Source organism: Schistocerca piceifrons, chromosome 3, assembly GCF_021461385.2.
Source record: "Schistocerca piceifrons isolate TAMUIC-IGC-003096 chromosome 3, iqSchPice1.1, whole genome shotgun sequence".
NCBI classification, from domain to species: domain Eukaryota; kingdom Metazoa; phylum Arthropoda; class Insecta; order Orthoptera; family Acrididae; genus Schistocerca; species Schistocerca piceifrons.
The window spans coordinates 640,293,184-640,318,076 of NC_060140.1; the positions used below are offsets into that span (position 1 = coordinate 640,293,184).

At 43.9% G+C, this 24,893-nt stretch overlaps 1 protein-coding gene across 1 annotated transcript in view; it reads right to left on the minus strand.

The window, feature by feature from the left end:
* Positions 1-24,893, minus strand: part of LOC124788915 (pollen-specific leucine-rich repeat extensin-like protein 1) — a 179,575-nt gene that overhangs the window by 35,180 nt on the left and 119,502 nt on the right. The window contains exon 3 of the mRNA XM_047256198.1: positions 7,373-7,887. Within this exon, the coding sequence (XP_047112154.1) occupies positions 7,373-7,887 (515 nt within the window). The remainder of the gene's footprint in view (positions 1-7,372; positions 7,888-24,893) is intronic.

The window sequence follows — 24,893 nt, forward strand, 5'->3', positions numbered from 1 at the left end:
TGGTTGTTCAGTTTTGTTTCCCTTACTTCGCCTGCATTGGCGAAGAAATTTATGTTAGAATTTATCGTCATACAGGGACCACAAACTACGTGAGAAGTGAAGTGGAAGCCGAATTGGCATTTCCTTTAAGAAAAAATACGCCAACCGATTTTGCAGTGATAAACATTTTGTAATTATTTATAAAATATTTGTATGCATTATTAAAATTTTTAACTTCCAAACAGAATGACGTACGTAACTACCGTGATGTTCAGAGGACATTTAAATTTAAATGTTCAGGGTAACACTACACAGTTAACTCAAGTAATTTCATATGATCTAACTCTCCTTTATACGATTTATAAGAAGAGTTAAAGAAATCAATAGTGCTGCAATTAACAACATCTCTACAGAAAGGTCGATAGATTTTATAAATAAGTTAAATTTTATAAGACCAACGAATAAAAAGCGAATTGAGAATTAATAATCGTAAAACGAATTGTTTTAGCACGCTGGAAATACGTACACAATACATCTGTTGCCAGTAAAAAATGTAATACAGTCTGTAAAGGGAACCACAGAAGGGGCGTCCGTCAGAAAGCGGGGAGGTAAAACACATTAAGGTAGTTGTAGAAACGATTGGTATTGTAGTTGTAAATTGTCGTAGCTGTGTTGGGAAAGAACCAGAGCTTGAAGCCCTGAAAAAAAACACTGAAGCTCAAATAGTTGTAGGTACAGAGAGCTGGCTAAAGCCGGAAATAAGTTCAGCCAAAATTTTTTCAAACGATCTAACAGTGTTCAGAAAGGATAGATTAAATACAGTTGGTGGTGGAGTATTTATTGCTGTCAGAGGTAGTTTGCCTTGTAGCGAAATTGAAGTAGATAGTGCATGTGAAATAGTATGGGTAGAGGTTATACCTGACAATCGGACTAAACTATTAATTGGATCGTTTTACCAACCAAACCCCCCCCCTCCCCCCAACTCAGAAGACATACTTGCTGAACAGTTCAAAGAACACTTGAGTCTCATTTCAAATAAGTACCCCGCTCATACAATTATAGTCGGTGGTGACTTCAATCTACCCTCGATATGCTGGAAAAATTATACGTTTAAAGCCGGCAGCAGGCATAAAACATAATCCGAAATTGTACTGAATGCTATCTCAGAAAATTATTTTGAACAATTAGTTCACGAGCCAACTCGAAGCATACTTGACCTTTTAGCAACCACAAGGCAGTTGTTGATAGGCTGAATACCGTAACACCTACAACCAACAAAAAGAAACGCGAAGTATATCTATTTAAAAGAGCTGATAAAAATTCTCTTAACGCCTTTTTAAGAGACAATCTTCACTCCTTCCGATCTGATCATGTAAGTGTAGAAAAGTTGTGGAATGTTTTCAAAGAGATCAACAGCAATTGAGAGATATACAGTATACCACATAAAGTAATAAGTGATGGTACTGATCCCCCATGGTACACAAAACGGGTCAGATCGTTGTTGCAGAAGCAACGAAAAAAGCATGCCAAATTTAAAAGAGCACAAAATCCCCAAGCTTGGCAAAGTTTTACAGAAGTTAGAAATATAGCGCGTACTTCAATGCGAGTTGCTTTTAATAATTTCCACAACGAAATTCTGTCTCGAAATCTGGCAGAAAACCCAAAGAGATTCTGGTCATACATAAAGCACACCAGTGGCAGGACGTAACCAATACCTTCTCTGCTCGAGAACAAAAGGTGAAGTCACTGATGACAGTGCCACTAAAGCAGAGTTATTAAACACAGTTTTCCGAAACTCCTTCACCAAAGAAGACAAAGTAAATATTCCTGAATTCCAATCAAGAACAACTGCCAAGATGAGAAACATAGAAGTAGATATTCTCGGTGTAACAAAGCAGCTTAAATTACTTAATAAAGGCAAGGCCTCCGGTACAGATTGTATACCAGTCAGGTTCGAGTATGCTGATAAAATAGCTCCATATTTAGCAATTACATACAACCACTCGCTCACAGAAAGATAGGTACCTAAAGACTGAAAAATTGCTCAAGTCACACCAATACCCAAAAAGGAAAGTATGAGTAATCCGCTGAATTACAGGCCTATATCACTAACGTCGATTTGCAGTAGGGTTTTAGAACATATACGGTATTCGAACATTATGAAGTACCTCGAAGCAAACGATTTATTGACATATGGTCAGCACGGATTCAGAAAATATCGTTCTTGTAAAACACAACTAGCTCTTTGTACTCATGAAGTAATCAGAGCTATCGACAGGGGATGTCAAATTGAGTCCATATTTTTAGATTTCCAGAAGGCTTTCGATACCATTCGCCTAAAGCGTCTTCTAATTAAACTGTGTGCCTACGGAGTATCGCCTCAGTTGTGCGACTGGATTTGTGATATCCTGTCAGAAAGGTTCGTAGTAATAGACGGAAAGTCATCGAGTAAAACAGAAATAATATCCGGCGTTCCCCAAGGAAGTGTTATAGGCCCCCTATTGTTCCTGATCTATATTAATGACATAGGAGACAATCTGAGTAGCCGTCTTAGATTGTTTGCCAATGATGCAGTCATTTGCCGTCTTGTAAAGTCATCAGATGATCAAAGCGACTTGCAAAATGATTTAGAAAAGATATCTGTATGGTGTGAAAAGTGGCAATTGACCCTAAAAAAAGAGAAGTGCGAAGTTATTCACGTGAGTACTAAAAGAAATCAGCTAAATTTCGATTACGCGATAAGTCACACAAATCTGAGGGCTGTAAATTCAACTAAATACTTAGAGATTACAATTACAAATAGCCTAAATTGGAACGATCACATAGATAAAATTGTGGGCAGAGCAAACCAAAGACTGCGATTCATTGGCAGAACACTTATAAGGTGCAACAGGTCTATCAAAGAGACTGCTTAAACTACGCTTGTCCGCCCTATTCTGGAGTACTGCTGTGCGGTGTGGGATCCGCATCTGGTGGGACTGACGTGAACTGGAGTGGCAATCATTAAAACAAAGGCGTTTTTCGTTGCGACGGGATCTTCTCATGAAATTTCTATCACCAGTTTTCTCCTCCGATTGCGAAAACATTCTGTCGGCACCCACCTACATAGAGAGAAATGACCATCACGATAAAATAAGAGAAATCAGGGCCCGCACGGAAAAATATAAGTCTCGTTTTTCCCGCGTACCGTTCGAGAGTGGAACGGTAGAGAGACAGCATGAAGGTGTTTCACTGAACCCTCTGCCAGGCACTTCATTGTGAATAGCAGAGTAATCATGTAGATGTAGATTTAGATGTAAAGTAATCTATAGTTACCAAGAAAAGTTGTTCAAAACAAGTTAAATAATTCCAATTTATAATTAATTGTCGTTATTTATAATATATTATAATTATAAGTTGCGTTTATTTTAAATTCATGAAGGTATGAAAATTAACTGCAACCGCTGTTAAAAATAGCAGTCCATTTTCCATAGCAGAACGTCATGACACAGCGATGCTCATAAATTGCTTGGCAAATCGCTCATGTGTGGGGTGTTGAGGCGAGCGAACGATTGCAGGCGATGTCACAAGCAACAGATCGCTGCGGTCCGTCATTCGTGTGTGGCGCTCTTGAATCGGCACGGCACTTCCCCCTCCAGCTCTCAGCATTTCCCGTACAGCACCTGCCGGTAAGCCCCACCACTATCTTTCTCCCCACTCATCCTATGCTGACTGCGCATCTAGCGGTCATGTTAATCTGTGTGGACTCTTATCAGTAGTCTGCCATTTCGAAGTTTGTCGAGCAATGCATGGTGCTCACATTGAGTTTACAGTATAGTGTTTGTACGAATATAAAACTTTCAATTTTCCTCTATCTAGTGATGTGTGTAATGTGTTTCTGTATCTCATAGTTTGTCTGTAGTAAACAACCGAAGTCTGTTCTTTCTTTTTAAATCACCCTGTATTTTTTTTTTTCTTTTGAAGTCTCTTGACTCAAGCATCTAAAGAGCTAGAAACCGACTGGTGTACTTCTTTAAGGGAGCGACCAGTCCGTTGAGACTACTGTCGGACTTTTTTATTATGGAGACTCGAGTTTAAGCTTTAATTACAAGCAAACAAACAGGCCTATAGCAACATGAGTTATACCAATATTTTTCTTGTTTAGTTCAACTTTAAGCTAAGTGGTGTGATTTGATTTTAGCGTTCAATACACTCGTACACTTTTTTGTTTTATATTGTAGCAGGGATTGTCTCGTTCTCGGTTTCTTCCTTACGTACTGCTCGCTTCAAAAATATATAGCTTGAAATGTATTTGTTTGATGTTAATTGAATTTTAATATGCTATAGGGGCCTTTATGGGCAGTGGGAATCTTAGGTTACAGACTTTTTCAGTGGCCCACAAAAGAGTTCTTACGATTTTTCTTAGGTAACTTTTTCTCAGCCCACGATAAACACGTAATAAAAAGCGTGGTTTTGTTTTGAAGGCGTATTTTGTGGATATATGAAGCTACAACCACTCTGACGGTACAGTGTAATACGGATTTTATAATGACCTCGCGATTAACAGCGTAAACGGCTTTGAAAATGAGTGTGTCGTTGTCGCGAACCTCTGGGCTGTTGGAAGACGGTTTGCCTGTGACTGTCAACATAGCACGTGATTCCGCCACTGCGCCTACTGTTAATCTAACGGACCAGCACTAAAAAAAACGGTCTTAAGTATCACTGTTTATAAAATCCGTACCACATGGTACAGTCACGGTGGTTATAGGAGACATGCAAAACAAACCAACGCTTTCATTACATGTTTATCCTCAGATGAGATATAGTTACTTTAGAAAAATCTTAAGAACTTCTGTTTGGGTGATCGAACTGTAACTTGGGATTTCCACTACGTGACTGTAACATATAAAAATTTCATTAACATTGGACAAACAAATTTCAAGCTCTACAGTTTTGAAGCAAGTGGTTTGTAGCGAAAATGCCAAAAACCAGGCAGTCCTTACTATAATCTAAAATAAAAAAAAAAGGTTGAACCTTAAAACCAAACTGCTCCATACAGCCTAACGCAGAATAAAACAAAAAAAAAATATTCGGATTACTTATTTCGCGAGAGGCTTTTTGGCTGGCTTTTTTTAAAATCTTTATTGCAATACATAATAATTATACAAAATAACCCACCACCTTAATGATTAGTGGGTCCTAATATTAATACAACGTTATATGTTATTTGCAGTTATTACAGTTAATTTAAAAATTGCAGACAGTGTCAGCAGTGCAGGTTAATGGGTAAAATTACGATTTTGTTAAAACTACCTACTTGTTAGTAATCCTAACTACCTGCAGCGCTACAGATGTGTCAGTATAGATATAAACCTACTAGAAGTCCTTGCTCATCGAGCTAATCCCGATGAGCGTGCCCCTGACACTGAGCAGGCCAAAACTACTAGTCGCTGAAGGTTCCTATTTTAGTATCTACTTCTAACCCTACTAACGACTAACTAACCTACGTCATATCCGGTGCTGTCATAATCGTGAATACGTGTGCCCCAGTCCCCCTAGCCCTGCACGTGGCGGATTCCAACTAACAAGTCGACCTGTCCACGCACAGGCGGTTCAGGATTAGGGTACTAGGACACGTTCAGTAGTTGGTTCTAATCGCGAAAGTCCCTCAGGTATGCAGTCAGAACTTTACGTGACACATCATTTGCCAGGTTATTCAAAGTTTCAAAAGTCTGTTCGTGTCTTAGTAGGTCGTATGTGTTATTGTTTGGTAGTTGTTGTCTTAATGTCACTGCTACATCATCGAAAAGGGGGCACTCGTAAACCACATGGTCGGGAGTACCCTCCGATGTGCCACAGTCACACTCAGGTGCAGCCCTTTTCCCAAACCGGCATAGATATGTCGGGTAGAGCCCATGACCAGTGAAAAAATGAATTAGATCCCGGGTTGCTTCGAAGTATCTCATGCCTAACCTTTCTTTAACATTTGGCAAGAGTCTGACGGTTCTTCTGCCAGATTCATCCATTTCCCATGATTCCTGCCATAAGTCCTCACCCCTTCTCCTTATCTCTCCCTTGTCCCTAGCCTGAACTCCCAGAATATTTTATATTTTCATGTCGTTCCCTTTCTTAGCCCAGTACCATGCTGCTTGCTCTCGAATTTTAATATCCAGGGGACAGAGCCCCATTTTCACTAATAGGGCACCACCTGGAGATGTTCTATAAGCCCCCCACAGATCTTAACAGCATGTTCCTTTGTACTCTTCTCACTGTCATGGCAGGCACCACTCTTGTGAGCCTGTGTACCCAGAGTCCCGAACCGTAACCCACTATTGAAGTTAGTATACTGTTATAGTACAATTTTATTAGGTGGGGGGGGGGAGGTGAAATCTTTTATGTCCTATGGAGTTGAGAATACTGAGTACGTGTAATGTTCTTTGGGTTACGGATTCAATGTGCTTCACGAAGTTCCACCTTTCATCGATGATAACTCCCAAGTAGCGAGTTTCGTGTCGTCTGAGAACTTGTGAGCCCGCAATTTTCACTGTGGGATTTCTTACTAGCTGTCCTTTCAGCAATAGGTATGTTGATTTGGTTGGTTAAATTGACATTTTAGTATTACTCCACCATAGATGCAATTTCGCCATGGCCTTTTCTATTTTGGGTTCTATGTCTTCGCGGCTCCTGCCGCCAACCAGCAGGAGGAGGTCATCTGCGTAGGCTATCACCTCTAGCACCTCTTCACTCTGTTGCAAACTGTCTAGAAGTGGTTCCATGTGGATATTCCAAAATAGGGGACCTAAAGCAGAACCCTGGGGACATCCCTTAGTTAAGGTTTTTCCAACTTTACCACTGGGGGATGATAGCCAGACCTTCCGACCCTCACAATAGCTCCTCAGCCAACCATATAGCAGCCAAGGACACTCATTCTCCCGCAAGCACGAGAAGAGCGAAGGCCACCACGGGTTGTCAAAGGCGCCACAGATGTCAACCATGGTGTCAACAACGTACTTGTACGGGGTAGAGTCACAGACCTCGAACGCCAGAGAGATTGCATCAGTTGCCGATCGCCCCGGCCGGAAGCCGAACTGCCTGCTGCTCATCCCGCACAGCACTCAGTGTGCGGTCAGTCTGTCAGCTAGCCATTTCTCGAATAATTTCTCAAAAATGTCTAATAAGCAAATTGGTCTGTAAGACTTAGCTTCAGCTGGGTCTTTATCAGGTCCTTTTTTAATAATTACTTCATTGGCTACCTTCCAGATCTCAGGGAATTTTTCTCGCTTTTGGCTGGCTTGTAATTAATGCTTAAACTCTAGTATCCAAAGTAATAAATCCGATAGTTGAAGGAGGAGAACCAGGGTGTTTAGTGTTTTTACGTCGCGACTTTGGACTGCGAGCCCCGCGGAGTGCTTACCCCGGCAGTGGCCGCGGCGGGTCGGCGTGCCTCGGCGGCGGCGGCGGCGGTGGCGGGGGCGGCGGCGGCTGGCTCTGGCTGACCCGCGGCTGCTGCTCTGCTGGCGGCTGCGACTGCTGCCGGGGGCAGGTGCCCGACGTCGACGGCGCCTGCAGAAGCGGCTGCGGCGGAGGTTTGGGCGCGTGGCGCGGCTTCTTCTGCGGGGGCGGCGTCGGCGTCGGCTGGCTGGGCGCCGGGGGCGGCGTGGCCGGCGGCATCGTCAGCGCTACCTGCGGCGTCGGGGTCGGCGACTGCGGCTGGCTGCTGCAGCTTTCGTCGTCCTCGCACTCGCTTTCGTCCTCGTCAAACGGGTCCTTCACCTGCTGCTTGACGCACGGCGCCTGCTCGATCACGATCTCCACGTCGTCCGGGTCCCTGCTAGAGTTCCCGCAGTCCGCCGACGAGGTCGCCCAGCACGAGTCGGCGCGCGAGTCTTCGTCTACCACCTCCTGTTCGGGCGATGACGAAAGGCACCACTGCTCGTTGACAACAACACAGCGAATACAGGTTGATTACGAAACATACATCGGATTTGCATGTTCTATAGCTTCTAATAAATAATGCCCACTCATTTGTAGTAATAACCAATCAATATAACATACTGAAATGTTTTGTTTACGTTACTGCAGGCTCCATTTTGACTCCCCAGGCGACAGGGGGATAACAGTTAAAAGGCGACTAATCGACAGAAAGCATTTTGTGTGTTGCAATATGAGAAGACAGAATCCGTCACTACCATGCAGCACACGTTCTGAAGACAGTGCAACACACAGTCGTCAACGCACCAAAGCATTTTGCGTGGCCTCGACAGTTCAAGGACACAGGATGCCTCTGTAGAGGAAAAAGTTCCGGCTGCCACTTGCGGTGGAGGAAACAGTGGAGAGCGTCCGAGATGTGTTACTTCTTTGCCCATAGAAACCCACAAGTTGCGTACCATCAGACGCTAATTTTGCGAACGCGTCCAGGAGCCACTGGAAGATGACGATTTTCCCCGCCAACCCGTGTTCAGTGATGCGGCGACGTTCCATCTAAACGGCAAAGTGAATCGTCACAACGACCGCATATGGGGCACGGAAAATCCCAGTGTTACAGTGGAGACTGAAAGAGATTCTCCAAAGGCGAATGTCCTCTATACTGTGTCATGTAGCAACGTTTATGGGCCCAACTTTTTTCCTGGGAAAATTGCGACGGGTACGACGTACTTAAACACTGTTTCTGAGATTGATAGCTGATAACACACGCTTCATAATCCTACAAGACAGAGATTCACCGCATGGGCATAGAGGAGTGCGTCGCCATCTGAACAAGGAACTTCCAAACAGGTGGAATGGGTGATGTGCCCAGGATGATTCAGCACTCTTCAGGTGGCCCCCAGGATCTGCCGACCTTACAATTTGTGATTTTTTTGCTTTGGGGATACGTAAAGACAGTGTGTACGTACCACTTCCTCCGACAACATTGGCTGAACTCCAGAATAACATTACTGCTGCGCTGGCGAACATCGACGCGGACATGTTCCAAAATGTAAGGGGTGAGTCTATGGGCTGAGCCTCGCTACCGTACACAGGTGTGTCGTGTAACACGAGGAGATCACATAAAGCATCTGTAATGATGTGTAAAAGCTTGAAAATGTACTTTTTCATACAATGCATACAAGACTATTTTGTAAGAAATACATTTTTAAACATATTCATCCAAAACCCGATGGATCATTTGTAATCACCCTGTAGTTAGCAGTGCAATCAGTTACTAATGTCATACGAGGCGCATGAGAAAAGTAATGAGACTGACAACAGGGCGGAAGATCTGGCAACCCTGTGTTGTTCTACTTGTGTACACCGGTGAGTTCATCGCTTCCTCTACATAAACGTCTGCGTTTACATGATTACTCTACAATTCGCAATTTAGTGCCTGGTAGAGGGTTCATCCAACGAGATTCAAGCTATTTCTCTATCGTTCCGCTCTATAACAGCGCAGGGGAAAAATGAACACTAACATCTTTCCGTAAGAATTCTGATTTGTCATATTTTATTATAATGATCTTTCCTCCCTATGATGGTGAACACCAACAAAATATTTTCGCAATCTCATAAAAAAGTTGGTGTCTGAAATTTAATGAGAAGTTTCTGACGCAACGGAAAAACGCGTTTGTTTCAATGATTGCCATCCCAATTCGTGTATCATATCCGTGGGTCTCTTTCATCTAATCCGCGATAGTAAAAAACAAACTGCCCTTCTTTGCACTTTTCCGATGTCCTCCGTTGCTCCTGTCTAATGTGAATCCCTCACTGCGCAGCAAAATTTCAGAAGAGTATGTACAAGCCCAGTGTCAGCAGTCTCTTTAGTAAACTTATTGCATTTTCTCAGTGTTCTGCCAATAAATCGTAGTGGTTTGCTTTCTCCACAACATTATCTATGTAATCGTTCCAATTTAGGCTATCCGTAATTGTAGTCTCAAGTATTTGGTCAAAGGGCAGTCTTTTGATTTGAGTTATTTATTGTGAAATCGAAACTTAGCGGATTCCTTTAGGTACTCATGTGGATGACTTCACAGTTTTCATTATTTATAGTCAATTACCACTTTTCGCACCATACATATATCTTGTCTAAATCGTTTATCCATTTGTTTTCGTTTGACGACTTTATAAGATGGTAAATGACAGAATCATCTCCAAACAATCTGAGAACGCAGCTCAAATTGTCTCCTAAGTCGTTTATGTACATCGGGAACAGCACAGGGCCTATAACAATTTCTTAGGAAAAGCCAGACATTACTTTAATCGTTGACTTTGGGTCAGTTAATACGAAGTGTGACCTTTCTGGCATGAAATCAGCAAACCAGCTGCAGAACTGAGACAATAGTCCTTAGGTACGTATTTTGATTAGAAGTCGCTTGTGAAGTACAATGTCAAAGGCCTTCTGCAAATCTAAAAATATGGAGTCAATTTGACATCCGCTATCACCAGCACTCATTACTTTGTGAGAACGAAGAGAGAACCGTGTTCGACAAGACCGACATTTCCTGAACTCGTGTAGACTGCTTGTCTACAAATCGTTTACTTCGATATAACTCAAAATGTTCGAACACATATACACTGATGAATCAAAACATTATGACCAACTGCTTAATAGCTTGGCTGTCCGTCTTCGGAACGAAATACATCGCTGATTCTGCGTATCAGGGATCCGACAGTTTGTTGGTAGATTTGTGGAGGTACGTGGTGTTCGATGTCTACGCATAGGTCACGTAATTTGCGTAAATAATGGCCCGCTGATTAGCGTACGCGGTGATGGCGCTCGATAGAGACCCAGATGGATTCCGTAGGATTTACATCAGGCTGTTTTGATTTCTGAGACATCAACGTGAGTTCAATATGAAGCTCTTCAAACCACTGTATCATGGTTCTAGCTTCGACACAAGGATAATCACACAGCTGGAAGATGACATCGCCGTCGGTGAAGACATCAAGCATGAAGGGATGCGGGTGGTTCGCAACTGTCAGCGTATCTTTCTTACCACCATAGGTGCCACGCAAGCGGAGGAGAATGTCTCTCATAGAATAATACTGCTCTCATCAGCCTGCGTCCGTGGCGCGCTGTACGTTTCGAACGGCCGTTCACCTCCATGACGGCGTTTGCAGAGATGACCATCTAAATAATGTAGCAAAACTGTGGTCCACTGAAGAACTGATACGTTTCCATTGAACGACGGTTTAATCCCGACGGTCCTGTGCCCACTGTAATGGTAACTGACGATATCGTTCGGTCAACATGTGAACATTTTGGGGTGGTCTGCTGTGGAGCTCCATGTTAAACAATGGACAATGTACGGCGTGCTCCGAAACACTTGTACGTGCACCAGCATTGCACTCTTTCGGCAGAGATGCCATACATCACCACCCGTTCTACTTTACAGAGCAGACAAGCCTCCTAACCCCACGTTCTGTGAAGAGCCGTGGACGTCCAACCATTTAGAGCCTAGTGGTAGTTTCACTGTCCTACCTCTCCCCATTGCTGCTCACGACAATCGCCCGTGAACATACGACCAGCTTCACCGCTTTCGAGATACTAGTTCACAGGCTGTGCGTAATAATAATTTGCTCTTTGTCAAAGTCGCTTATAAAATGGAATTACACATTTGCAGCCCATGTCTTCACTAGAGTGATCCCCCGTAGTGGCCTTCATGTCTGCTCCGTTTACGTACTTTTGTTACCGCGTCACGAGCGACGGGGTGGGCAGTGGTCATAATGTCTTCGCTATTAGTGTTTGTTCCAAAATCGTACTGCAAATTGACGTTGGCGATATGGGTCTGTAACTCAGCGGGTTACTCCTATTTCCTTTCTTAGGTATTGGTGTGACGTTTGCAACTTTCTGCTATTTAGGTATGGGTGTTTCAACGAACGGTCGGTTGTAAATGATTGCTAAATATGGAGCTATTGTATCAGCATACACTGACAGGCACCTGACTGGTATACAATCAGGACGGAGGCCTTGCATTTATTAAGTGATTTAAGCTGCTTTGCCCCATCGAGGTCATCTACTTTTAAGTTACTCATATTGGCAGTTGTTCATATTGGCAGTTGTTGTGGAATATTTTCTTCGTCTTCTTTCGTAAACGAATTTCGGAAAACTGTATTTGGTTACTCTGCTTTAGAGGCGCTGTCATCAGTAACCTCAAGACCGTTATCGTGCAGTGAAGGCATTGTGTCTTTCCGCTGGTGTACTCTAGATACGACCAGAATCTCTCTGGATTTTCTGCCAGATGCTCAGTCCCGATTTCAGCTCCGTGCAGCTATTACGGGAAATCTGACAGCGCCATCAGTGAAATTGTATTTTTTGCTGTGCGTTACGAAAATGGAACAGTGGAATTTAGACTAACGTTAGGCCACCAAGTTGTCTTGGAGAACCCGCGGCTGTGACCTTCGAAAAGTTGAAACAGGCCTATGGGGAACATTTCATACCAAGAACAAAAGTTTTCCGCTGGCACAAATTGCTTTTGGAAGGCCGAGAACGCGTTGATGATGGACCTCGCTTACGGAGATCTTAAACTGCAAAAACCGACGAAAACGTCGAACGTGTGCTTGGTATTGTGATATCATAAGGGTGACAGGTGACGTGTTAAATTCAAAAACATTCACCATACACCAAATTTTGACCCAAGTCCTTGACGTCCTTGAAAGGCTCAGGAAAAGGGTGAATCGAGTAACACTTGACATTGCAGACAACTGGATGCTGCTGCATCATGACAACGCCCTATGTCACACGGCCACTTGCATCGAGGAAGTTTTGACCTCAAAAGCTTCCTGTTTGTCCACAACCCGAAATTGGAAAATACGTTAAAAGGACATCGTTATGGGACTCTGGGGAACATCCAAAAGAATGTAGTCGACATGTTTAAGGTCGTACGAGTTGAAGCCTTTTAGAGCGGCCACTAAGACTGGAAGCAACGACTCCGCCGGAGCGTAATTGCCGAAGGGAATTACTTTGAAAGGCACAGTACTGTTGTTTGAAAAAAAAAATCTTTGTTAGACAAAAAAACCAGTCCCATAACTTTCCTCACACATCTTGTACGTAATCGAGGCGTGATAGCAGGCTTCCTGAGAACCATGCAGAGCCGTGACGAGGTGATTGAGCGCCCCAGGCGAAATTGTTGAAGCTGCGTCCTCCTCCCTCACCTCCGCATAAAAATAACTTTCTTCGCAGAAAAGACTGAAGTAAATATTATGATTTTATAAGAAAGTTTAGTACAAATAAAACATCATTCAAAAAAAATGAACAATAATACCCCTCTCGGATCTTCAGCCGGATCATGAGATCATCTTGACACAATATTCCCGCAGTCTACCTGGCCGCATTCTTCAGGTGACTAAGCTGTTGCACGAACCTGCCGGAACTGAAATCAGACTGTGAGCGGCGGCTCCTCTGTACTCCACGGAAGACCAACAGCACGTGCATAAGTATTAATTGTAAGTGCTCTCTAGCCCAAGTGAGCATGTACACCGAGGTGCCAATAGTCCTTGAATAGTGATTTGCACATGTACATATGGCGGTACTAATCCCTACACAAAGTACAAAAGGGCGTTGCATGCACGGAGCTGTCATTTATAGTAATGTGATTCATGTGAAAAGGTTTCCGGGAATTAATAGACTTTGAATGCGAAATGGTAGCTGGAGCTAGATGCATGGGACACTTCATTTAGGAAATACCATTTAGGAATACCAAATTTCAGGCATTACCTCTCAACACAAGCAACATAGTGGCCGACGACCTTCACTAAACGTTCGAGAGAAGTGAGGTTTGCGTAGAGTTGTCAGTGCTAACAGACAAGCAATACAGCGTTTAGTAACCGCAGATATCAATGTGAGACGTACGACGAAAGTATCCGTTAGGACAATGCGGCGAAACTTGGCTTTAATGGGGTATGGCAGCAGACGGCCGACACGAATGCCTTTGCTAAGAGCATGGCATCGCCTGAAACATTCTCCTGGGCTCGTGATCCTATCGCTTGAACCCTACGCGACTTGAAAACCGTGGCCTGATCAGATGAGACCCTATGTCATTTGGTAAGAGCTGATGATAGAGTTGGAGGGTGGCGCAGACCCCAAGAAGCCATGGACCCAAGTTGTCAACAACGCACTGTGCAATCTAGTGGTGGCTCCATAATGGTGTGGGCTGTATTTACATGGAATGGGCTAGGTCTTCTGTCCAACTGAACCGATCATTGGCTGGAAATGGTTATGTTCGACTACTTGGGAGACCATTTGCAGCCATTCATGGACTTCATGTTCCCAAACAACGACGGACATTTTATGAATGACACTGCGCCATGTGACCGTGCTACAACTGTTCGTAATTGGTTGGCAGAACATTCTGGACAGTTCGAACGAATGATTTCACCACCAATATCGTCCGACGTGAATCAAATAGGACATATATGGGACATAATCGAGAGGCCAGTTCATGCATAAAATCCTGCACTGGCAACAGTTTCGCAATAGAAGGCTACAGAGGTAGAATGGCTCAATATTTCTGCACGGGACGTCCAACAGCTTTTTGAGTCCATATCACTTGGAACTGCTGCACTACGCCGGGTAAAAGGAGATCAGACAAAAGAGTAGAATACATCCCCTGACCCCAGTTTACAGCGATCCAGTGGTGGAAAGTGGCGAAATCGACAAATCTATGGTTTTTATACAGCGATTAAACTCTTTCTGTATTGATCCCTCGGTTTTTCTCGTCAGCTTTGATGTAGTGTCGCTTTTTATCCGGGTTCCTCTTGAAGAACCCTTGCAGTTAATTCAAGCAAAACTGGACGAGAAAAAGACTAAACTTTGTCGCCATGTGTTGACGCCGACGTATTTTTTATTCGATGAGAAACTAACGGAGTGGCTGTGAGGAGCCAGTTATCCCCAACAGTCGCCAATTTATGTATGGAAGATTTTGAAGACACGGCACTGAGGAACGTGTTTTTAAAACCTACTGTTTTAGGAGGTACGTTGACGATACGTTCATGGTTTGGCCATTCGTAAGAGACGGTCATAACCGTTTCCTACAGAATTTTAATTGCCTTCATACCAGCATTAAGTTAATGATGCAGATTGAAAAGAATGAAAAGCTTCCGTTTCTAGATGTCTTGGATTAGAGCAAGCGTGGTGGGACACTGGGATACAGTGTTTATCAAAAGCCAACGAATCGAGCTGCATTGAATTGTCATCCGTCCTCCCAGTGCACGCGGGCCCTGCGGACGCTTACAAGGAGAGCTTTTGCCATTTCAGACGCCGAAAGCTTGACACAATAGCTGGATCATTTTAAGGCTGGGTACAAGCAGGATGGCTAAACAGAGAAACAGATCTGTCGTGCTTTCCAGTTTGGAAAGAGAGCAGCGCTCATGACGGGTAAAGGTGCCTTTTCCGGAAGAGTGCTACAAATGCTATACAGGAGGACCATAAATCAGGTTCCCCCTTAGTGCACAATCGTGTGCAGAGATTTACATATAGTATTCTGTCCATATGCATGTGTTACATTAGTATTGTTAATAACTGTTAACCGTATTCATTGTAGTGCTAATGCACTTTGTGAAAACTAAACACTCCCAATGCACTGCGTTGTCACTGATTTATAAGGTGCGCTGCTGACAGTAGGTACAGTTTTGTGAAACACCCTATAGTTGTTTCTAATGAGGTAGTGGGGTAGATAGTGTGGCATATCACCTGCTCGCTCTTCAGTTTGAGGACATAGAAGGTGGTAATTACATGAATACAATCTGGTGGCTTACCTTGCCTCCCAATTCTAGCCTCCCCCCCTCACTCTAGCCTTTCAGACACAAAATTTATCCCTTAATACGGGTTCTACTGCAATGCGACGTGGTACACAACTGTAACATTTGTTCCTAAATGTCTTCGTTTAACCTTAAACACTAATTCTATACAATTAAAACACTATTTTCAATAACCTATAATTTTTCCTTCCCCTGCAACGCAGAAGCTATTAGTCTTAGAAAGAAAAATAAACAGGACCTTATTTATAGCATATTTACAAGCGTTGGATAAAAAGTAGTGACAACACTTATATTTGATACCAGACTTCATTGACGGACGTTCACCGTAGTCTCGGTCACCTCCCCCCCCCCCCCCGCCCCCCCACCACACACACACACACACACACACACACACACACCGTGCGTGGGATGGAGATACTGGAACATCCACCGTGTTCATCTGATTTGAGTCTATGCGATTACGACGTGATCGCCAAAATAAAGGAAGCTCATAGTGGCACGTGCAACAACACAAGAGAAAAAATGTTCAAATGTGTGTGAAATCTTATCCGGCTTAACTGCTAAGGTCATCAGTCCCTAAGCTTACACATTACTTAACCTCTATTATCCTAAGGACAAACACACACACCCATGCCCGAGATAGGACTCGAACCTCCGCCGGGACCAGCCGCACAGTCCGTGACTTCTGCGCCCTCAGACCGCTCGGCTAATCCCGCGCGGCAACAACACAAGAGGAGACGTAATCGGTGCCATAGGGCGGCCCTTGCGAAACATCGACAGAGATGGACGCGCTGACGGTGTAGGACGCCTTCCATCAATGTGGGGCAATGAGATAGAGGTGCAGGACGATTACAATGAGGGCATGACATACGATGAACCTCTGTCAGTAACGTCTAGCATGAATTATTACCTTGTTGCCATTACTTTTTATCCAAGCCATGTACTTTAGTTTTATTTCACACTAATAAACATTTTTTCTAGAAGTCGTGCTTTTCGAGTTATTCAAGAAAAAAATAAAAAAGTGATCTTGAAACGCCCCCACGTTCACACCCCGCTGGTAAGGTTTTTGGTATGTTGTTCATGACGCCCCCTCCTACCACTGTGCAGAAATTTGCGACTACACACCTGTTTTTCCGTAATTTTTCTTCGTCGACTGGACTAGCTGGTGTGGGTCAGTTATCTGTACGAGTATGCTTTGTTCGTACGAGAAGCGATCAATAAGTAATGCAACACACTTTTTTTCTGAAAGCAGGTTGATTTTATTCGTTTCCAATACACAATATTATCTCCCACTCTTTTGGCTACAAAGCCCTATTTTTCAACATAGTTTCGGTTCATTGCGACGGCCTTACGACACCTTACTGGGAGGACCTGCATACCAGAATGGTACCCTCTAGTGGTCGACGTCGGACCCATAGTCTTGCTGTAGCAATAACCTCCCCATCAACGTACTGCTTCCCGCGTAGTGCAGCCATCATTCGTCCAAACAGACGGAAGTCGGAAGGTGGGAGATAGGGTATGCGGAGTGGATGAAGAAGAACAGTCCAATGAAGTTTCGTGAACTCCAGTCGGGTGCGCAGGATTGTGTGATGCCTTGTGTCGTCGTGGTGAAAAAAAGAAGTTGGTCTGCAGTAACTTAGCGATGAACACGCCGAAGTTGTTTCTTCAGTTTCCTGAGGGTGGCACAGTACACTTCAGAGCTGATTGTCGCACCGTGAGGGAGGGCATCGAACATAACAACCCATCCAGTGTTGCAGAAGACCGTCGCCATGGTTTTACCGGCTGAGGGTGAGGCTCTGAAATTTCTGTTTGGAGGAGAGAGGGGGTGGCGCCACTCCGTGGATAGCCGATTTCTTTTCGGTTGGAAGTGATAAATCCTTGTTTCGTCACCTGTGACAATGTTTGACGGAAAATTGTGACGATCAGCCTCATAACAAGCAAAACAATTTCTTACAGATAGTCCTTCGTTGCTGTTTATGGTCTTCTGTTAGGCAACGAAGAACCCATCGGGTACACACCTTTGAGTACCCAACAGGTGAACGAGTACGTCAGCACTATCGACAGTGACATCTAGCTAGCAGTGAGACGTTTGTTTGTGATTGTAGATCACCTCGAATGAGAGTGTCCGCACGTTCCAATATTGCAGAAATCACAGCTGTGTGCTGCCATGCGCAATGCGGGAGTCGAACAGGTTGGCGCTACGTTGTTGGTAATATGACACTGGTCTCGCCCTGTGGCGCACCGTGATTATGTTCAATGCCAGACCTCCGTAGACATTCTGCGAATCTCCGATTCTCTGGTTTTCCGCCAAAAGAAATTCAGTGACCACTCCGTTTTAGACGCCAAATCGAAGGCTAAGTATAGCACCGGCACGTATCTGAACTTCGTGAAACTATAGGAGCTGAAGCAGGACTATTCCCCGATGTCCCACAGCAAATTTCCCATTTTTTCATTGGAAAGTGGACGACAAGAAAATATGTTGCGTTACTTACTGGACGTCCCTCGTACTTTGGTGCTACTTGTTCGGTACATTTCAAGGAAAACAATCGTAGTATTATTCTAAATTTCTACAGTGAATTGTATGTTTTTATGTAAGCTGTTGAAGTGGTGATGGGACTTGTGTAATCTCTGCTTTTCCATATGTCACATTACGACCGTGTAGTTCACGAAACTAAGCCAGCAACATGGGTGCAGCGGCGCGGAACTTAATGCTGCTTCTTCCAAAGCTTCCTTGAACATTTCAGCTGGTACAGGAGAAAAACGCGAACACTTTGTCAGTCTGCTCGTAGAATATGTAGACGACATGCGCAACTGCATTGAGTTGCAAAATTGTGGCCGTCTTCGCTTCTGCATGGTGTTGATGGTTCAAATGGCTCTAAGCACTATGGGACTTAACATCTGAGGTCATCAATCCCCTAGAACTTAGAACTACTTAAACCTAACTAACCTAAGGAGATCACACACATCCATGCCCGAGGCAGGATTCGAACCTGCGACCGTAGCAGCCGCGTGGTTCCAGACTGAAGCGCCTAGAATCGCTCGACCACAGCGGCCGGCATATTGTGTTGATGGTCTCACCTACAGCCACGTTAGTAAACATTTTACGTCAAAGCTGACCATTAGATCCGTAGCTTGGACTTACTGCTACCATTAAGGTTTGGTGAATTGTGTACAGCCGCTGACAAAATATGACTCCTTATGGCGAACCAGGCGGCGTAACTTCCGGATCCGATTTTTCACCAGATGGTACATAGGCGAGTCGATGCCACTGACTATCGGTCTAAGACGGCAGCATTATTCACGTACTTACCTTTGGTACTTCATATACTCCCGGTGTCACTCGAGCTTTCAACATCGATTCTAAAACCACCACTACACTGGTTTTGGATTCTTACTTGCTGCGTCCATTATTGCTATCGTGTTTCCCTCCTCCATCTTTAAGGTTGCAATATCATTGTTATTCCGGCGACATTTTAGGGCGACTCTGTCTTCACGCGATATATTCTACTTTGGTAGCACTGCATGAAGTAACACACTAATTCTTTCTTGGTGGATCCGCTCTCCTTCTACAAGAGGCAGTCATGGGGAAATATTTTGACGAACTGTGTGATGTCTTCAGTTGGTATGGATATGGGAGCCACTAAACAATTTAAACCCTTAGGCAGTACCTCTATAGTTGCCTTGCTGTTGATCTGTGGTGCCAGATTCAAGACAATCTGAACCGTGTCCAGCATTAGGAATAGCAAGCATTGAGACTAACACGGGATTCTGCAAGTATACAGCCGGCCGAAGTGGCCGTGCGGTTAAAGGCGCTGCAGTCTGGAACCGCAAGACCGCTACGGTCGCAGGTTCGAATCCTGCCTCGGGCATGGATGTTTGTGATGTCCTTAGGTTAGTTAGGTTTAACTAGTTCTAAGTTCTAGGGGACTAATGACCTCAGCAGTTGAGTCCCATAGTGCTCAGAGCCATTTGAACCATTTTTTTGCAAGTATACAAATAAGGGCAGTACGTATGGTCTCATATTTGTTTGACGTACCGGTGAATGTCAAGAGTTGTTGAGTTGAATTGGGTTGGTTTGAGGGAGGAGACCAAACTGCGAGGTCATCGGTCTCATCTGATTAGGGACGGATAGCGAAGGAAGTCCGCCGTGCTCTTTCAAAGCAACCATACCGGCATTTGCCTGAAGCGATTTAGGGAAAATCACGGAAAACCTAAATCAGGATGGCCGGACGCGGGATTGAACCGCCATCCTCCCGAATGCGAGTCTAGTGTGCTAACCACTACGCCACCTCGCTCGGTAAGAGATGTTGACAAATGTAAACTGACGGACATTTGGACATAAACATATAGCACCCCACTGAAGCCTACTTCCAGCTTTAAGAACCAATATTGAGTAATCTCTCCGCGAGCCACACGTGAATAGAACGGAAGGAAACCATAATACGTGACACAACGGTAAGTGCGCTTTTGGATGCCCCTCATACTGGTTTGCACAGAATGGCAGGCGATATCCTCAACAGCTCAATTTGCTGTGGAATTAAACTGGTAATGAGTATATTTACATAACGGTGATACAAATGAATATTTTTAAATTATCAAATTTCCAAATTTCAAGCTTTTTTGTCTTTTTACATTGCGGAAAAGTACAAGTCTAGTATCTATCGCATAGTTTTGTTAATGCAACAGTTAAAATACCCGTTTTGTGTGTGTGTGTGTGTGTGTGTGTGTGTGTGTGTGTGTGTGTTTCATTCAGATGTAGTAATTGGAATAGCTAACCACCATATAATATTCTGTAGCTTATTTCCAACACAAATTCGTCTACCGATGGTTAAAATTGATACCTTATGATACAATGGCTGAATTCAAGCGTGAGTGTACACTGGACGTAATTCACACGTAGTACGTAAAAGAACAGGTGACACATTAATCATTCCGGCGAGGTACAGTATATTTAAGCTATCAGTTGAATAAGAGACAGCTTTTTTTGCAAGATGATAGCCGTACCCGGGCAGGAAATGAGTATTTTTAGCAGTTTCTGAAACAAAAAACGAGTATAACTACACTGACAAAAAAGTAACACCAAGGAAGTGGTGGGCGACAAGAACAAAAGTTGATAGGCGTGCTTTTACATTTGAAAGATGATGTCTACTCAAACTTCGCGCCAGTCGGATAAGAGTGCCGGTGGTAGCGCCAATATGAGGATGCAAGTAAGGTTTGCTTTAAATACAAGCTGTAACGGTCGTGAGCGTTAGTTACCGTTGATAGTGGATGTGTGAGCTGGTGTTAGTTCAGAATGCCTATAAGACGACAAAGACACCATTATTAACATCTCACTGAGTTTAAATGCTGTCGTGTAAAATGGCTACGAGACGCTGGATGTTCTTTCAGCGATATTGCGTGAAAGCTTGGCACACTGGACTTGACTGCTGGCAGCGACGGTCACGACAATGTACGGTCGCAAGAAGACCATACTCCGGATGATCACTTGGCACTACCGAGTGGGAAGAGCGTCGTGCTTGGCGTATGGCTTTGGCGCTTCGTACTGCAATTGCAGCAGCAATTTGAGCAGCAGTTGACACCTCAGTGACACAACGAACTGTCACACATCGGTTACGTCAAGGACAGCTCCGAGCCAGAAGCCTTGTTGTGTGCAGTCCACTGATCCCAAACAACCGCCATTTTCGACTTGAGTAGTGTTAAGCGAGAGCTCATTGGAGGGCAGGGTGGAGATCGGTGTGTTTCTTGATCAAAGCTGGTTCTGCTTCGGCGCCAGTGATGCTGTGTGGTGTTTAGAAGGAGGTGAGTTGAGGGCCTGCTACCAACCTGTCAGCATGTTAGAGACACTGGACACCTGGAGTTGTGGTCTTGGCTGCGGCTTCATATGATCGCAAGAGCAATCTCGTCGTCATTACACGCACCCTGACTGCAAAGTTGTACGTCAGCCTGTTGTGCAGCCATTCATGAACCGCATTCCCAACAGGATAATGCTCGTCTACCACTGTTGTAACTCAACATGTTCTATAGTGTCGAGAGGTTGCCTTGGCCCGCTCGATCACCAGATCTGTCTCCGATCAAGCACATATGGGACATTATCGTATGACAGTATCGGCATCATCGACAAACAGCATCAACCGTCCCTGTATTGTCCGACCAAGTGCAACAGGCATGGAACTCCATCCCACAAACTGACATCCAGCACCTGTACAACACATTGCATGCACGTTTACATGCTTTCTTCCAACATTCTGGCGGTTACACTGGTTGTTAATGTACCAGCATTTCACATTTGCAGTGGCTTACCTCCCGCTTACATTAACCTGTGATCACTTAAATGTGTTGCCTAGACAAATGTATTCCCGACATTTCATTACTCAATATTAATCATTTTTAGGTGTTGCGACTTTTTCCGTCAGTGTAGTTTTATTTGGACCTGCCATGCCACACCGTAAGCGAAAAAGCATTAGAAACAGTGGCCGCAGCAGCCGAAACCCAGTAGCCGTAGTTCTGCACCAAAAATCGAGAAGCCGATTTGTGCTGCAGGAAGGCTGTGCATTATTGTACATAGTGGTTTTTGTCGGGAAGTTTGCCAAGAGTTGAACAATAACTCATGAGTACTACTAACGTTTTCTGGATCAACTGCAGGAAAAAAGTTGTGTGGAAAAAGTCCCGAATGTAAAAATAAAATCAGACACAGGCATTGTAGTTCTTAATAAATTCGCTTTGATAATGGAAAACAAAGGAATTTGAAATAACCTTTTTGTGGATCACAGATCTTGTTCATCAAATTCTGTAGTCAAAGACTTCCATCTTTTTCCACATTGTAAATAATTTGTTGCTGGTAAACGTTCTGAATCCAGAAACCAATGAATAAGTTAACGACAGCTGTAGTTGACTTTCGAGAACCGCAGCTCGGGGATGAAATACACTGGTCTGAAAGACTGTGGATAAATTGAATTGGCCCAAACGGCGGACAACATCGAAGAATACTAAAAGTACATTAACAGACAGTGACGTGTGCACTTACATTTTCTGCGCCTCCTGGTTTAGCGATTGCTAGGAACTCCGTAGTAACGAAGTCTGATTTTTCGTACCTCTAAACATGCTGTTCGCCTAGCGAAGTTCACCGCTTTCGAATTTTCCGACCATTGTATTGCCACGAGGGTGCCGAAGCGTAAAGGTCGTTTCGTCGTGCACGTTTGCTCGTGTTCCGCTGCGATTTTCCGCCATTACCAGACTTCGTTTTTTGAAGATGACGAGTGTATGTTTTGCGCAGAGTTTTGGCGACAACGCAACGCGCAAAGGCCACAGCCATTGTTAGAACACTTGTTTGCCCCCCGGAGACAGGATGTACAACTTTTTCTTCTCTAGAGCATCGAGCGTTGAGAACAATGCGACGCAGAAACGTGTGATTTTCATTCAAAACAGGTGCAAAGGCTGCTCTGTATGCTGGTGTGGTACACAGTGAGGTTTCTGTAGGTCATATACTGAGTAAAATTCTTTAAGTGATCGTAGAACGACTGTCTCAGCGGAAAGCTTCGTAAAGCATTTGATGATGACCGTATGCTTTCAGATCACTCAAACCAACAGTGAAAACTTCTTACAGAATAATCTAGCGTCAGTTCTTTGGCATTAAATCTTCCCAAATCTTCCGCTAAATTGCCGGGAGGCATTCTTATTTGTCAAACTGCGATTAAAAAAAAAATTTGAACATCGCAGCAGTCAGCAACTGTAGTAACATGTATTCAATGGGAATCATACAATTAACCAGATCACATGTAAATGGTTTGTTGTACGGTTTCCACTGTATTCATACTGTGATATCGTTTGATACTCATTGATCAAAACTGATAGAAAATGCTATTTTTTTAATGCAATAAAAACAACGTAAAGGACGTAAGCGACGAAGAAGGATTTCATTAAATATTACTGAAAGGGTACATTAAATATTACTGAAATGGTACGCGATTAGAGGTACAGATGTGTTTACTTTAACCTAAAGCTCGCTGTTGTTTCCTGTGATTATCCAGTTAAGCTGAGCTCATAGCCTATGTATACAGTTAACGAGATAATTATTCTCCAGCATAAGAGACGCTTACAGAGTTTAACCGCAGAACTGGTGCCATCTGATCTGCACATAATTTATTCACAACCAGTTTCGACCAAACAAGGTCGTTACTAACTAATAAGAGATGGCACTGGTAACCTACGTACTATAATTATGAAACAAAGGGTGCCATAGAAGAACACAAGAATGATAGGTATATGAGCTAAAAAGTGATGCCTTGTGTAATGTGTACCTGGCACTTTTTATTATGTAATCGTTGTGGTCATTTATCATTTTACAGTAAATATAATGTCGGAACTGATTGTGAACAAATGTGTTCATCATAATAGATATTGCTGCTAATATATTTATAGGGAGCATTGCTTGTTGCACTATCAGTTCCATTTATTATTCATATGCTCGTCAAAATTGCTACGGGTGTCTAAGTGATTCTTGGAATGTTTCTAAACGAATCTAGGAATCCACTCAATATTTAGTTTGAAGTTACCACATAGCAACAGTACAACACACTGCGCGTTATCTCCGAAAAATACTGCCAACGGCCTTGCCGCAGTGGTAACACCGGTTCCCGCCAGATCACCGAAGTTAAGCGCTGTCGGGCTGGGCTAACACTTGGATGGGTGTGCATCCGGTCAGCCGAGTGCTGCTGGCAAGCAGGGTGCACTCAGCCCTTGTGAGGGAAACTGAGGCTCTACTTCATTGAGAAATAGCGGCTCCAGTCTCGGAAACTGACATACGGCCCGGAGAGCGGTGTGCTGACCACATGATCCTCCAATTCGCATCCAGTGACGCCTATGGGTTGAGCATGACACGGCGGCCGGTCGGTGCCGTTGGCCCTTCATGGCCTGTTCGGGAGGAGTTTTCTTAGTTTAGTTCGAAAAATGCTGTAAGGTATAAAGCTTTGAGACTGCCGAGCACGATGGATGCCCAACTTAGACATGGTCGGCGAACTTACACGTCATCAGACGACTGCAAGCATTGAGTTACGTGCTGAGGTGTGCGCTATAGTAATTGTTATTCCAGTTGTTGATTGTTGTTATCACTGATGGTTGTAATAAACGCCAAATTCTACATAAGTAAGCGAGAGACATAATCAGCAGGATACCCGCTTTCTTCAAGCGCATAGCACATGCGAGCG